Below are 16675 nucleotides of genomic sequence, written 5' to 3'. Positions count from 1 at the left end.
ATGGGAAGCGCGGCGGGCGCGCGTCACGTGGGGCCGCCGCTTCTTTACGCAAGACACGCGGACAGTGCAGACAGACAGTGCGGTCAGTCAGGGAGAGAGAGACAGAGCGCGAGAGGAGGCCGCAGGCCCCACACCGACCCCGAGACCACGACAGGTACCCACAGGGACCCCCACACGGACCCCGAGACCCCCACACGGACCCCCAGGGACCCCTACAGGTACCCACAGAGACACCGCCAGAGACCCCGAGAGCCTGACGCTGATACCACGACAGACCCCCGAGACGGAGACCTCCAGACCCGTGAAGTTGTAACACTCGGACCCCGCGATCCCTAAACCCCGCACTGGCATCCCTGTAGGCCCTGATAATGAGACTCGGAGCGACCCTTTAGCATCGAGACCCCGAGACGCCGAGAAACCATAACACTGAAACCCCGGGACCCCGAATGGTACCGGGACCCCAGAAGCCCCCTAACACTCGCACCGGAACCTCTACAACCCCGCAGACGCCGAGGCCCCGGGACGGACGCCTTTAGAGACGCCTCGAGGAGCACGCCGCTTGGCCTGGCGCTTCGCCCCCGGCTGCCATGGCTCGGCCCTGCGGCTCCGTGGCCGGGATTTGCCGCCTCCTGCGCGGAGGAGCGCGGAGAGGCATCGCGACCCCCGGGACCCTGCGAGAGGTTCGTGTTTGACCCCCGTGACCCCCCCCCCGCCGCCGCCGGCACAGGGCAGCGTTGCTGCGTGAGAGGGAGCCAGAAAGCAGGATGGTTGTTGACTGTTACCAAACTTTGTTTTGCTATTTCGTCCTCCATTTGCATCTTAAGCTATGGTTACATGGATCGTGGGAGATGCTCTTCATCCAGCAGTAGAGTGACCATGTTTATGATGTATCCCGATGGTGCTGTCGGAGACGTTATTATGAAATCTCACTGTCCTCTGGTGCCAACCTCATGGCCCAGTGGCAGTAGCCTGAGGTCGCCTGAGGCCTTGCCTGGGTAAACACGCGTGCAAATAATATCAATAATACACCTCCATAATAGAGGGGGTTTATTGGGTCAGATCGCGTAAATATATAAATGTGTCGTTAAACCCGCCACCACCCGACACAGCCAACTAGTAAGGGTTGTCACGTAAACAGAACGTGGCCAATTCGTCACTAGTACAGCACTAGTGTGTAGTGTATAGTGTAGTGTATAGTGTAGTATACTAGTACAGCACTAGTGTATAGTGTAGTGTATAGTGTAGTATACTAGTACAGCACTAGTGTATAGTGTAGTATATAGTAGTGTATAGTGTAGTATATTAGTACAGCACTAGTGTATAGTGTAGTGTATAGTGTAGTATACTAGTACAGCACTAGTGTATAGTGTAGTATGCTAGTACAGCACTAGTGTATAGTGTAATATACTAGTACAGCACTAACCGGTTGTGTGTTGGAGAGCCAATCCACAACATTTAGAATCTGAGCACGACGTTTCGGGTGGTGGCGGGTTTAACGACACATTTACGCGATCTAACCCAAACAACCTGTATCATGGATGATATTGGTGGCGAAAGCCTCCGTGTTAAACTCAATAATAAACCTGCCTTGTGCGTCTTGTTCATTCATCCAAGCGCCGAGTGTCAGGCTCGGCAGTGCTCGCGTCTCTGATGAAACCGGGCGCACATCACCGTGATGATGCAACGAGGTTGTCATTCGAGAATGAACCCCGGGTGAGATTTGTTTAAACATCGGCAATTGAGCCAAGACCACACAACTCTCTCTACTCGGAGAAACCCGGATTGATCACGAATTGTTTGACGATGATGCGTTGGCATTGGTGCACAAGCACACACCAACAACAACTCTGTCAGCATAAAATAACTAAATGATAGCAGGCGACGTTTTGGACAATGTTGAGTTTTAGTTTGTATCTCACGGAGCTTCAACTGGAATTCAAAGTTGGGATATCGGCGGTTGCTGGCTTCAGCATGGCGACGTCACTGACATTTGACGAGAGGCGTCCTGGATGTGGAGTGCCGGGTGTGGAAATATTTTCCTGATCGTTAACCCGGACAGATAGGATGGGGGAGGAGACCCAGGACCAGTTTCGGATCATCACAATTGATGTGTTAGCCGTGGCTGGGAGTCGAACTTGCAGTGCAGTTCGCTACCCGCTTCTCCGTGCCTGCGACTGCGATGCCATCGCATCGTTCCGATGATGAGAGGCGTCAGTAAAGACGCATCCCAAATGTGTCCCCCACGTCAATGCAGTTCTACAAATCTGTCATAACATGCATCTACCGGTTTATAAGATGCATGTGTTTGTTTTTGTACAATGCAGTGTATCCTTTAACACACTTGATTTAGCACTGTATATCCTCAGTTATCGCACCATAAAACTTATTTAGTGCATCAATTATCCACATGATGGTGAAATCAAGAGGTATGAATCGTACTCTGGTTCTTTCGGTAAAGTCACGTCGGTATTTTATTTTTCTACCCACGTGACTTTACCCAAAGAACCAAAGACTATGGATTCCTGCAGTCACGAAAGCTTCAAATCAAGAGGTATGAATCGTGTTTAATTGTTCAACGTAAACACGCCGCTCTTGAACGTTGCCGATGCTCGTTCTACCGCTTGTGCTGTACCGACTGATGGGCCGGCGCGAACCTCGCCGGCCTGCAGTCCTTGATCTCCCTCCTCCCCTCCTGGCTGGCACTGCGCACGTGCGGCTAAACACCGCACGCGTCCTATTCCTCCTGGCTGCGTTTGTTTCGTCATGCACCTGTGAGATTTCCGGCGATATACATCGATAGAGTGCCTCGAGAGTTGATGAAAGGCGCTTTACAAGCGTCAATTATGTATTATGATAAAACACACTTATTCAATGCATCCTCATTTTTCGACATGAAACGCGTTATTTTATATGTTGGCGATAATTATTGGCGATATACCAAATAACTTTAGGAAGTGTAATCTCCAAACACCAAAAACGCTCCGCCATAGCCCGTGCCGGCACTCTTGCTGAGTCATTTTGACGAAGGGGAAATGAGTTTCGGCTGTGGACAAAGAACGTGACGGCCGTGGTCACGGCTCAGGAGCGTCTGAACCTCGTGACGGGAGGGGCCACGGCTGGGCACGGGGGGGGGGGGGGGGGGGTGAGGGGCATCCATCCAGCAGTGGATTTACCAAGGGCTGTGCACTTTAATTTATTTTGTCCGAAATGGATTCACGTCGCCCCTGCAGCCATCTCAGGCCGCCACTTCGACTCTTGAGGTTTAAAATGAAGAGTTGATAATTTTACATTATGTTGACAATTGTCTGTCCATTTCATCATAATCACCATCGTCAGCCGCGATCAATGCACTGCTGGATGAAGGCCCTCCCAAGGCGTCGCCATCTCTCATGATGTCGTAATAATCCAGCCTGCACCTGCACACGTGCTAATTTGAACGTTCCATCTCCGCGACGGACGTGCTTCCGAGTGCGTCCCCTTCCAGACTAGAAGTATGATCCAAGTGTGGAGATGGAGCCAAGAGACCGGCTGCCTTGAGCTGGATTGCGACATGGCAGGACCATGAGAGACGGCGGCGGCTTGGGGGGAGGCCTTCATCCAGCAGTGGATTGGTCATTGCCGGCGAGAAACTTTCGAAAACGCAGGATTTGGGCTGAACACGTTGTCATCACTACAGATGTGTCCAGTCCTTTTGTGAATACACTGCTGGATGGATGCCACCCCATACCGTGGCTGGGTGGTATTCAGTGGGGAGCAGTGGCACAGTGGTTAGAACCCTGTGCTCCGAACCCAGCGAGCTGAGTTCGATTCCTGACCGCGACCAATAACAGTGCCGAATATGTGAACGAGTCCCGGGCCTGGTGCGGTGGGTAAACATCACCACGAGGGAGACAAAGGCAGCCGGGCGTGGAGCTGGCCACCCACTTCCTCATCTGCCGTCCCGGCCTTCATCGGTGCTCACCAACAGCACTTGCCCAACGGTCTCTTCAGGTTTCAGGGGCGATCTTTGTCTTTCAACAAAGTGGCAGATTTGTGCCATAAAGGCGCCACGCGTGTAAACAAAACACTAACATCGACTTGTGCGTCAGTGGGTAGTTGTTGACAAAACAGACAAAATAGATTGCATCTCATTCTCCCTCCCTAACCCTGTACCCCCCCGTAACCCCCCTCTCACCCCGTACTCCCCCCCTCACCCTGTACCCCCCCTCATCCCGTACCCCCCCCCCACTCTGTACCCCCCCCCACTCTGTACCCCCCCCTCACCCTGTACCCCCCCACTCTGTACCCCCCCCCCCCCACTTTGTACCCCCCCCCACTTTGTACCCCCCCCTCACTCTGTACCCCCCCCCCCCACTTTGTACCCCCCCCACTCTGTACCCCCCCCTCACCCTGTACCCCCCCCACTCTGTAACCCCCCCCCCCACTTTGTACCCCCCCCCACTTTGTACCCCCCCCTCACTCTGTACCCCCCCCCCCCACTCTGTACCCCCCCCCACCCTGTACCCCCCCCCCCCTCTGTACCCCCCCCCCCACTCTGTACCCCCCTCCCCCACTCTGTACCCCCCCCCACTCTGGACCCCCCTCCCCCCACTCTGTAACCCCCCCCCCACTCTGTACTCCCCCCCCCCCCCCACTCTGTACACCCCTCCTCCCCCACTCTGTACCCCCCCCTCCACTCCCCACTCTGTACACCCCCCCCCTCCCCACTCTGTACACCCCCCCCCCCCCCACTCTGTACACCCCACTTTGTACCCCCCCCCCTCCACTGCCCCCCCTTTCCAGTTCTGCACTGCGGGGCCCCCCGGGCTGCGCCCCCCCACCGTGGCGGCTGCCGCGTCGCGCCTCTGCAGCTCCGTGCTGGAGTCGTACGAGCGCTTCTGCTCCCGTCCCCCCAAAGGTGCGGAGAGCGAGGGGACGCGCACGGGGGCACATTGTCCATCGCTGGGACCCCAGTAGCTGGGGATGTTCACCAGACAGAGAAGCTTGCGGGACTGTGTGGTGGGTGGTGAGGGTGGTGGTGCCACTGCAGTGAAACACCGATGATGATGCTGAGCATAATGATACTGGGAATAATAATTATCGATAATGCCGCAGAGGATGATTATAATGTTGCTGCTGCTGCTGAGGATCATGATGCTGATGAGGATGCTAAAGATTATAAATGTGATTGATGATGGTGCTGAGGATGGTTATAACGATGTTGCTGATAACAATGATGGTACCCTGATTATGATGATGAGAACAATGATGCTGCTCCGGCTGAGGATGGTATTTTGAAGCTGATCATGTTTGATTATAATTGCTGCGGATAATGATGATTATGATGACGATTACTACGCTGCTGCTGAAGCTGCTGCTGCTCATGATGATGCCGATGCTTCCGTTTCAGGGTTCGAAAAATACTTCCCGGGGGGAAACAAACCCGACGGCAAGACCAAAGCGCCGGCCAGCAAGCCCGGTACATTAGTGCCACGCGTCGGAGAGATGGGACGGGGGGGGGGGCACTTCACAGAAAACCCCCTTTAATGCTGTCGTCACGGCGACTAATGAGCGTTATCTGTTACACAGAGGCGGAGAACAGTACCGGGGCGGCACGGAGAGCCAAGAGCGGTAGCGGCGGTGGCGGTGATGGGGGCGGCAGCGGCGGCGGTGGGAACGGTGACGGGGGCGCCGGAGGAGGAAGAAAGGGTGGAGGTCGCAAGGACGACTCGTGGTACTCTAGGGTGCAGAAGGTGAGCGCCGTTGCCACAGGAACCATGTTACCCTGGCAACAGTCTCCATAGAGACCGGCTGCCCTGGCGACAAGGCGACACAATGGCAAGTGTTTCTTTTGCTGCTCCTGCCGCCTCCTTCACGGCAACAGCTGCCAAATTTGACAAATTACTCGCCAATTAATTAGATAAATCCGCACGGTGGCATTTCCGCCCATCTGTGCAACGTCACGTGGTTGGCAAATAGCCTTGCGCCGTAACAATGATGCGAATACCAAACGTGCTCGATTATAGTGAGCATGCCCGTGACATTTTGACCCCTGTGACCCTCCGTGCGACCCCCGTGAACCCGGCAGGGCGAGTTCCCGTGGGACGACAAGGAGTTCCGCTCGTACCTGTTCCTGACCGCGGCGGCATGGGCCGGCGGCATCTACTACTTCTTCCTACGCGATGTCTACCGCGAGATCAGCTGGAAGGAGTTCCTCAACCTCTACCTCGCCAAAGGCGCCGTGAGTCGCCATGAAAACGACCCCTAGTGGGGGGGGTGGGGAAAGTCGCAACTGTGGTCGTGGCGATGGTTATTGCGATGGTGGAGGAGATGGTGGTTTGAGAAGGTGGTGATTGTGGTTGTGATGGCAGTGGTGGTGGACGCGAGTCGGGATTTTGATCATTGTGATGGTTGAGACTTTGGTGGTTCTAGTGCCGATGATGAGCGATGATGGTGGCAGCAATGACGACGGTGCTAATGGTGATGTTGTGATCCACCCTGCAGGTGGAGCGGCTGGAGGTAGTGAATAAGCACTACGTGAGAGTCGTCCTGCACCCCGACCAGGCTAGTCTTGATGGGGTGAGTCGCCTGCTGGGCTGCGTCTGTGAAACTGCGTCGATTCATCGACAAGCGTCGATTCTTGACCTCGCGAGACACCTGCTGCCCCTAGAGCGCCGTGCCAGCCTTCACAGGCCCTTGTGTGGGGAGCAGCGGCGCAGCGGTTAGCGCACCTGAGTTCCATTCCTGCTCTGGGCCACCACCGGTCCTTGGCCTCCCCTAGGTCGACTCATCTTTAAATGAGTGCCTGGTGCAGTGTGTAAACATCGCCACAAGAGAGACAAAGGCGGCCGGGCGCGTGCTGTGCCGGCCTTGCCCCAATACTCTATGAAGGCTATAATGGAGCCTTTGTCTTGTGTGTGCGTACAGGCCCAGTTGTGGTTCACCATCGGCAGTGTGGACACGTTTGAGCGGAACCTGGAGACGGTGCAGCAGGAGATGGGGCTGGAGCCCGAGCAGCGCGCGTCGGTCATCTACACCACGCAGTCCGACGGGTGCCTCCCCGCCACCCCCCACTCCCCTCGCCTCTCACCACACGCGTCCCCCGTGCCCCCCCGTGAACCCTTGACCCCCGTGACCCCTTCCTTGTCTCCCCGTGTCCCCCGTGCAGCTCGTTCCTGCTCAGCATGCTGCCCACGGTGCTCATCATCGGGCTGCTTCTCTTCTCCATGCGCCGGGGCCCCATGGGTGCGCGGCGTGGGGGCCGTGGCATGGGCGGCCTCTTCAGCGTGGGAGAGACCACGGCCAAGGCAGGTCTCACCATGCGCTCCCGGCCATGCCGCACGCCCCCTGTGCGCACCGACCGACGTCGCGCTCGACCCACGCGTCGTTACCCCCCGGCCCCGGCCCTGCTCGGCCCGAGCCGGATTCGGACAGCTTTCGAAGGCGGCATAGCCAAGTTTTTAATCCGGCAAACGGTCGGCGGAAAGCCACCCGTGCCGTAAGGTTCCCGCGGTGGCTCGGCTCTGTTGTGCCATCGAAAAAGGGGCACGACCGCGTCGGCCCCCGCCGGCAAACGAGCGAACGAACGAACGAACGGGCGCCGTGTTGTGCTGCCCCCCTGGCGCAGGTGATGCGCGACGAGATTGACGTGACCTTCAAGGACGTGGCCGGGTGCGAGGAGGCGAAGGTGGAGATCATGGAGTTCGTCAACTTCCTGCGCCACCCCAAGCAGTACCAGGACCTGGGCGCCAAAATCCCCAAGGTGCGGCGAGGTCAGAGGTCGTGGTTCGAGGCGGCCTCCTCGATCACCCCGCCGATTATGGGTTCCATTTCTCGGCAAATGGGACAGCAAGAGAAGCATTGTGGGCGAGCGTTTCTTGAGTGTGGTGAGCGAGCGTCATAGAGGTGAGCGTGGTGAGTGAGTGTGGTTCGTTGGTGAGCACAGTGCGTGGGCGAGTGAGTGGCGAGTGAGCGTGGCGGGTGAGCAGACTAGCGTGGCGGGTGAGCGTGGCGGGCGGGCGAGTGAGCGTGGCAGGTGAGCGGGCGAGTGTGTGTGTCGCAGGGAGCGATCCTGACGGGCCCGCCCGGCACGGGGAAGACGCTCCTGGCCAAGGCCACGGCAGGGGAGGCGAACGTCCCCTTCATCACCGTCAACGGCTCCGAGTTCCTCGAGATGTTCGTGGGCGTCGGCCCTGCCAGGGTGGGTGAGGGCAGCCGCACGCACCGCTCCACATACGGCAACAACAGCCACGATTCGCCACTAAGTGGGGGAGACGTCATCACGGCGCTTGTGCTGGGCTCGGTGCACTTTGAGGCCACGTGAAGTGTCGAAGGCTCGCTGGCAGGAGGTCACGGGACAGACCCAGGTGCCACGGGTTGACTGACTGAGATGCCTGGTAGATAGATGCACCACCTGTGCTTCCTACTGTGCCAACATTTTAGCCGCCCTGTGCTCTGCTCGTTGTTGTGAGCGTCTGCCCTCCATTGTTGTTGGAGGGCAGCTCCCTCCAACTGCCAAATAGCGCACTGCACGAGCCTCCTCCATCGAGGCTGATCTTGATTGCTGGTTCCAGTCTTGGACAAGTCCACTCAGCTCCATATCTTTTCTAGGTTTGCTGTCCCTCCCCACACCCCCTCACTCTTCTCTCCCCCTCTGCCCCACTCACCCTGCCAGCCTCCACAGGTGCGTGACATGTTCCAGCTGGCGCGGAAGAACGCTCCGTGCATCCTCTTCATCGACGAGATCGACGCCGTCGGGCGCAAGCGCGGCCGCGGGAACTTTGGGGGCCAGAGCGAGCAGGAGAACACACTCAACCAGCTGCTCGTGGAAATGGACGGTACTGCCGGCCCGGCCAGCCCGCGGTTACAGAGCCACCGCGCGCCCCGGTCTCACCCAGCGTGCGCCTGCCCCAGCGTGCGCCTGCCCCAGCGTGACCTGGGCCTGGCCGCGACGGTTCCCATCGTGTCAGAACGGCCGTCCTGGCGGTGTTCCCCAGAAAAATGAAAACCGTGATTCAACCCCAATTTTAAATGTTTTGGCCTCGTTCCATTTAGGGCTCCTCGGCACAGGCCTGCTAAACAAATACCAGCGGTAATTGGTTCTTTACCCTTCTATCTGGCAACAAAACTGACACCTTTTTACAAGGAGTCATGTTTGCATAGACCGCAATACCTGCAGTCATAAATACAAACAAAAGACATAAATCTGATAATGTGCACTGTCCTTGAAGTTGATTGGTCCACACTCGAGACAGCTTTCCTTAGAGCCTAGTCTCACATGGGTTGGACCAGAAGACGCCAAAAGGCGCACAACTCAAAGACAATGCACCATCAGAGTATGAGAGCTCGGGGCAAACATCTACACTATGGGGACCTCATTTGCCAGTAAAAATATGATAATTGGTTCTTTACCCTACTATCTGGCAACAAAACTGACACCTTTTTACAAGGAGTCATGTTTGCATAGACCGCAATACCTGCAGTCATAAATACAAACAAAAGACATAACTCTGATAATGTGCACTGTCCTTGAAGTTGATTGGTCCACACTCGAGACAGCTTTCCTTAGAGCCTAGTCTCACATGGGTTGGACCAGAAGACGCCAAAAGGCGCACAACTCAAAGACAATGCACCATCAGAGTATGAGAGCTCGGGGCAAACATCTACACTATGGGGACCTCATTTGCCAGTAAAAATATGATAATTGGTTCTTTACCCTACTATCTGGCAACAAAACTGACACCTTTTTACAAGGAGTCATTATCAGAGTTATGTCTTTTGTTTGTATTTATGACTGCAGGTATTGCGGTCTATGCAAACATGACTCCATGTAAAAAGGTGTCAGTTTTGTTGCCAGATAGAAGGGTAAAGAACCAATTATCATATTTTTACTGGCAAATGAGGTCCCCATAGTGTAAATACCAGCGGCTTATAGGATGTTGTTATTGGTGAGCGCACTCCCTCAGCATTGTGAGAGTGAGGATTAATTTTCCTCCGATTCGTGCGTGCGCTGTGGAATGAGTTCACGTCGTCTCTGTAGCCGCTGGAAGGCTCCACCGATGGTCGCAACGAAAATTGTAAAAAATGAGTGAGTGACAATTCGTGGAATCTGTCACGGCGTCTCTCCGCGTTGGGACGCAGGCTTCAACACGACCACCAACGTCGTGGTGCTGGCCGGGACGAACCGCCCCGACATCCTTGACCCCGCGCTGCTGCGGCCTGGACGCTTCGACCGGCAAATCTTTGTCGGTACGTGGGCACATGCGTGTACGCACACACGTGCATGCGTATGCACAAATACATGTACACACGCACGTACATACGCGCACGTATATGCATTCGTGCGCACGTATACACGCACTTGCACACATGCATGCGCACAAAAATACACACGCACACAAATGCATGCACACTAACACACAACAACAACACCCGCCATTCGCCACGAAGTGGCAGTGATGTCACCATGGCGCCTGTGGCAGGCCCTACTTTGATACACACGCACGTACACATGGAAATGTACACATGGAAATGCACACAGATGCCTGCCGCTTTAATATTGTTTTACCGGGAGTCACACAATCCGGGGAAGGGGCCTGAAGCGTGGGGGCGGCTCACTTGCTCGCTCGCTCGCTCACCCTGAAGGCCGCGCGGTTTTGCTGCAGGGGCTCCGGACATCAAAGGCCGCGCCTCCATCTTCAAGGTCCACCTGAAGCCGCTCAAGACGGAGCTGGCGCTCGACAAGGCCGCCATCTCCCGCAAGCTCGCCGCCCTCACGCCCGGCTTTACAGGTCAGCGGTCGGCGACGCGCCCGCCGCGTGGCGACGCAGGAAGCCGATTGGCTGTTCGCCTACGCGTGTTGGGGTCGTGTTGCCGCGTGTCGTTCGGCACGATGTTGCTGGCCACCAGTGTCCTTCGCGGGCGATAAGAGCCTTTCCCAGACTTTAGGCGTCCGGGTTCGATCTCTTGGACATGTGATGAGGAAGCCAGAGACTGAATATGAATGGATTTTCATTGAAAACATCATCGAAGCCGGGGAAGACAGCGAATTAAGTTGCACGAGCAATTAGAACAAGTTGGATGCAACTGGGAGCAGCCGTCGCAAAGTTGTTGAGTGGAAGGAAGGTCACAATCGCCGACATCTTTGAGAAAGGAAGTGGCACAGAAGGAGAGGCGGCTGGCTGCTGGGTGCTTGTGGTTTGACGTCTCGACGATTGTGGGAGCCGTAACCTTAGTTTCTGCTTTCTGACCCTGTCACCCCGTGTCCCGTGACCCCGCGACCCTGGCCGAGCAGGTGCGGACATTGCGAATGTGTGTAACGAGGCGGCGCTCATTGCGGCGCGGCACCTGAACGAGGCGATCAGCGAAAAGCACTTTGAGCAGGCCATCGAGCGGGTCATCGGAGGTGAGTAGGGTGTGTGTGCGCGTGTGTGTGCGCGCGTGTGTGTGCGCGTGTGTGTGCGTGTTTCATCGTCGTTGTCGCCAGGGCGGTGACGTGGCCCAGCGGGAGCGTGTTCGCCGCTTGGTGCAAAGGCTCACCGTTCTGATCTGGAAGCCACCCCGGTTAATACTGCGGTGTGGTATTAACCGTACAACACTACGTCTACTACACGCCGTCTGCTTAAAGATCCCGTGACGTCATTCGCAAGAGCGGGCCGCGGTTTGCCGGCGTCACCGTCCAAATTTGCCAAAATTTGTAAAACGACACCATAAATTGCTGGATTGGCATTCGCCTGAGACCTGCCTGACCTAGCGCCTGTGACCCGTAGGGCTGGAGAAGAAGACCCAGGTGCTGCAGCCGGAGGAGAAGCGCACGGTGGCGTACCACGAGAGCGGCCACGCCGTCGCCGGGTGGTACCTGGAGCACGCCGACCCCCTCCTCAAGGTGAGTGGGAGGCAGAGTGAGGGGCACCGGGGTGGGGGGGGCGGTGGGCACGGGGGGGGGGCATGGGTGGGTGTCGTGGTGGACAGTCAGGCAGGGGTGAATAGAACTGTTAAATACCTTTGGCGGGCAATCACACTTCAGCTACTGGAAGATGCATTTGCGCACATGTAGACACGCACAGCAACAACAACAGGCGCAAGTTCACCGCTAGGTGGCAGTTACATCACAGCAGCCCTTGTGCCAGGCTAGGTGCTCTATGGGGGCTATCACACGAGTGTGGAAGGTTTTCTGCTGGCAGGAGGTTACGGGACAGACGCAGGTGCCATGGGTTGACTGACCGAAATGACTGGCAGATGCCCCAACTGTGCCCCCCCTCTGCCACCTCACTGTGTTTTAGCCGTTCGGCGCTCCGCTCGTTGTTGTGAGCACCGCTCCTCCCTCCACATACATACGTGCTTGTGTACGCGGACACACAACCATGAATGAATTGCAGGAAGTGGTAGTACAGTGGTTAGCACACTTCACGATGAACCCGGTGACCCGAGTTAAATTCCTGCTCACGACCAATATCAGTGGCAAATATTTGAACCGGTCCTGGACCTCCCCTAGGTCAATTCAACCTCAAATGAGTACCTGGTGTGGTATGTAAACATTAGGGATACAAACACGGTCGGGCGTGGTGCTGGCCACCCACCCCCTCGTGTGCCATGCCGTCCTTCAAAGGTGCTGCTCCACTAACAGTGTTAAAGGTTACGTCGTACCGTGCGTGTGTCTGTCTATCGCCTCCCCCCTGCCTCCGCCCCACGGCAGGTGTCCATCATCCCGCGGGGCAAGGGCTTGGGCTACGCCCAGTACCTGCCCAAGGAGCAGTACCTGTACTCGCAGGAGCAGCTCTTTGACCGCATGTGCATGACGCTGGGCGGCCGAGTGGCCGAGCAGCTCTTCTTCGGCCGGATCACGACGGGAGCGCAGGACGACCTCCGCAAGGTCACGCAGAGCGCCTACGCGCAGGTACGCGCTCGCCGCACCCCATCACTCTGCCGCCCTCCTCCGACCCACAATGCACCACCCTTGTACTCACAATGCACTGCTGTTTTCTACCCAGTGTAATGCCCTTCTATCTACAAGTACTTCCCTTCCATCCACAATGTTCCACCCTTTTCCTGCCCACGATGCATTCGCTTTCTCCCGAGTTGTTGGCATTTACGCACAGTTGTCCGATACGGACGCTGGGAATTTCGGGAGCCATTTGATCTAAGCATCAGCAGTTTGCTCCGTCTCGATCTAATTGTTTATCTCGTCATGGTGTCTGGTCGGTTTTGTCCGTTGCAGTCCAGCGGTGCAGCTCGGCGCTCTAACCTCAGAGCCACCCGGCCGCTGCTCCTAGCGCAGCTCTCTTCGCTGCTGTTAACCGTGGCGCCATTGCGGAGCGCTGTTGCCGCTGCCGTTACTTCTGCCGTGAACCCTTTGTGGCGGTGCTCCCCGCTCCCCGCCGGTGCCCCCCGCCGTGCGTGTGCAGATCGTGCAGTTCGGGATGAACGAGAAAGTGGGGCAGGTGTCGTTCAAGATGCCACGGGAAGACGACATGCTGATGGAGAAGCCGTACAGCGAGGCGACGGCGCGGCTCATCGACTCGGAGGTGCGCGAGCTCATCAACAAGGCGTACGTGCGCACCATGGAGCTGCTCACCAGCAAGAAGGACGACATCGAGAAGGCGAGTCCACTGGGTCGTCCGGCCACGTCGGGTCGGGCCGCCACGGTTTTCTCGGCAGAACCGAGCCGCGCGGAGCGGTGAGGGGACCGCCCACGAGGCTTCCATTCGGAACCTCGGCAGAAATCTCCACGGCGTTTGCCAGCGGCCTTCAGTTGACCTCCGCTTCATCGGATTGTCTCGCGCGGCCACCCCTGGTGTGCGGGGTCTCACTGGAGTTTGTGCTTGGGTGGGCGGCTACCACCAAGCACAAAGGACAGGTTTAGTAAGAGGCATCGTGGGCAGCAGTGGGCAGTGCTGCAACATCTATTGTTGTTCTGGACTCCCCCCCCCCCCCCCACCTTTACCAATGCGAGTGACCAGCATGGTGAAGTATGGACAAACACTCCTCGCGGTCTCACAAGGCGTGGGGGAGGCTGCCTATCATTGTCCTGGCGACCAACCGTTGCTATTCAGAGCAGTAGTGTCTGACAGTTGCCGTGGCGTCTCCGTGACTCTCTCTTCCCTCCCCCCTCTCGCTCGCTGCCTCTCTCCGTCACTCTCTCCCCCCTCTCTCCCCGCTCTCTCTCCCCCCCTCTCTCCCCCTCTCTCTCCCCCCTCTCTCTCCCCCCTCTCTCCCCCCTCTCTCTCCCCGCTCTCTCTCCCCCTCTCTCTCCCCCCTCTCTCTCCCCCCTCTCCGCTCTCTCTCGCTCTCTCTCCCCCTCTCTCCCCCTCTCTCCCCCCTCTCCGTCGCTCTCTCTCCCCCCCCCTCCTCTCCCCCCTCTCTCTCCCCCTCTCCTCGCTCTCTCCCCCCTCTCTCTCCCCCCTCTCTCTCCCCCTCTCTCTCCCCCCTCTCTCTCCCCCTCTCTCTCCCCCCTCTCTCTCCCCCCTCTCTCTCTCCCCCCTCTCTCCCCCCTCTCTCTCCCCGCTCTCTCTCCCCCCTCTCTCTCCCCCCTCTCCGTCGCTCTCTCTCCCCGCTCTCTCTCCCCGCTCTCTCTCCCCGCTCTCTCTCCCCCCTCTCTCTCCCCCCTCTCCGTCGCCCTCTCTTCCCCCAGATCGCCCAGCGGCTCCTGGAGAAGGAGGTGCTGAACAAGGCGGACATGGTGGAGCTGCTGGGCCCTCGCCCGTTCGCCGAGAAGTCGACGTACGAGGAGTTTGTGGAGGGCACGGGCAGCCTAGAGGAGGACACCTCGCTGCCCGAGGGCCTCCGGGACTGGAACCGCGACCGGCAGCCGCCGGCTGATGGCGCCGCCGGAGAGACGGGGGGCGACACGGACGGCGACGGGAAGCTGGTGCAGCAGCCTGTGTGATTGGGGGGTGGGGCGGTGTGGGTGGGGAGGGGGGCGTGCGATGGGTGCAGGTAACCACCCACCTCCCCCACCGTGGGGAACGTGGGGGGGGGGCGGTGTCTTAGATGCACTCTTGCCACCCATGTGTGTGTGTGCGAGTCCTGGGTGTGAGTGTTTGTGAATTAGTGCGAGTGTGCAATTAGGTATGGGTGTGTGCGATTTAAGTCAGTATGTGTGTGCAAGTGCGCGTGTGTGAATGTGTGTGGGGGTGTGGGTCTGGGTAATGTTATGTGTGCATGTGAATAGGAACTTGCTAACAGCACTTGCCCCAAGTGCAGTCTGCCAAAGACTACATAGGGGGGTCTGTATGTGTGTGAGAGTGTGAGCATCTTTGTGGTCTGTGTGGATCTGTGAGTGTGATGGTCACCTTGTGTAGGTGCAATGTAATCAACCATGTCCCCCCCCTCACAACCTCCAGACATACTTATTTAACATCAGATTGAGCGTGTGCGGTTGTGAGTGACCTTGGGGAGCGGGAGTATTACGGACAGCGCGCTGCGCTACGAACCCGACGATGCGAGTTTGATTCCCGCTCGTGGCCAACACCGGTGACGATTATCTGAACCGGCCCTGCGCCTCCGCTAGGTCGACTCGACTTCAAATGAGTACCTGGTGCGGTGTGTAAACATCTCCACAAGGAAGACAAATATGGCCGGGCGTGGTGCTGGCCACCCACCCCCTTTGTGTGCCATGCCGACCTTCATAGGTTCTCGCCAACAGCACTTGCCCCAGCAGTCTGTTCAGGCTTTATGGGGGATCTTTGTGTGACTGAACTAATTGGGACACACTTGGGCTTGAATGTACGGGACGATAATCTCACTCCGAGTGGCAGCTCACGGAACCCACGTGTGTCACGGTTATCGAGCACTCTCTGCTCCTTTTGGCTTTGTTCTAAATTCACTCGGAGTCACTCTTAGGCTGGGCCCGCCTTCCCCCGCCGGCCAATCACCGGCCGTCTTCCTAGGCTATCCGATCATCACTGGCTCACCCGTGGCGTTCTACAACCCAGGGAAGTTAACGTTTCGTGTAGAGTTTTATCAGGGGAATATTTACTAATGGCGTTCTATCGTAGCGGCGGTCGCCACTGAGTTCACGCTGTGTGTATATACGGGGAGCGGCGTTGTGTCTGCGCTGTGTGTCTGCGTTCTGCGTTGCACGCCGCCGTCACACCCACGCACGCACCTAGCAGTGTCGCCGTTGAATTTTGCGCAAATAAACAAACTTGAGAAATCGCTGTGGTCTTGCCGAGTGCGTTCTTGGTTTTCGTCACGAAGGAATAGGGGCATGTTAATGACTGCAAGCGACATATATGAACTACACCCAGATGTAAAAAATAGTTACTCAGGAGAGCCACACAAGTTTTCAGGAGGGTCCTGTTGGTACATTGGATATTTATTTAAAATTATTTTATCTTTTAATGATGTTGAGACACGTGGGAGGAAACCCGTGCGCGCGAGGGGGCAACACTCTACCCCCGTACAGATGGTGATTAGTCTCCTTGCTGTACCGCTGCCTCCTGGCGAGTCGGGGTACTGCACCTCGATCGCTAAATTGTTGTGTCCTTTGTCTGAACCCTCGCTGCTGCCTCCACACGGCTGGGTTCTCGGCAGCCAGCCGCGTGCAGCGTAGCCACCGCGTGGCGCAGTCTCCTCACGAGAGTCGGGGCTGTCGCGTGTGAAGGGAATCCAATGAAATACAAAACGAGCGTGGTGGTGGCAGTGGTGACCGAGCTGCGATGTAGTCATAATGGCAGTGGGGTGTTCGTGTCTGAGC

At 57.2% G+C, this 16675-nt stretch overlaps 1 protein-coding gene across 1 annotated transcript; it reads left to right on the top strand.

Annotated features, from left to right (window-relative positions):
* Window positions 1-37: 37 nt before the first annotated feature.
* Window positions 38-16134, top strand: AFG3L2 (AFG3 like matrix AAA peptidase subunit 2). Its single transcript, XM_061573092.1, has 19 exons — window positions 38-154; window positions 507-680; window positions 4783-4897; window positions 5390-5458; window positions 5569-5732; window positions 6068-6220; window positions 6484-6558; window positions 6907-7031; window positions 7148-7286; window positions 7607-7741; window positions 8042-8179; window positions 8663-8816; window positions 10120-10227; window positions 10644-10769; window positions 11273-11383; window positions 11748-11863; window positions 12674-12874; window positions 13383-13577; window positions 14609-16134. Exons 2-19 carry the CDS (start codon window positions 588-590, stop codon window positions 14861-14863), a joined length of 2472 nt encoding a protein of 823 aa, XP_061429076.1. The 5' UTR covers window positions 38-154; window positions 507-587; the 3' UTR covers window positions 14864-16134.
* Window positions 16135-16675: the final 541 nt, after the last annotated feature.

The sequence above is a fragment of the Lethenteron reissneri genome, chromosome 52 (assembly GCF_015708825.2).
Source record: "Lethenteron reissneri isolate LAM-NWPU_2019-01 chromosome 52, ASM1570882v1, whole genome shotgun sequence".
In the NCBI taxonomy this organism is placed as follows: Eukaryota; Metazoa; Chordata; class Hyperoartia; order Petromyzontiformes; family Petromyzontidae; genus Lethenteron; species Lethenteron reissneri.
The sequence above is the reverse complement of the archived record's forward strand: the minus strand, read 5'-3'. Positions and strand labels throughout refer to the sequence as shown.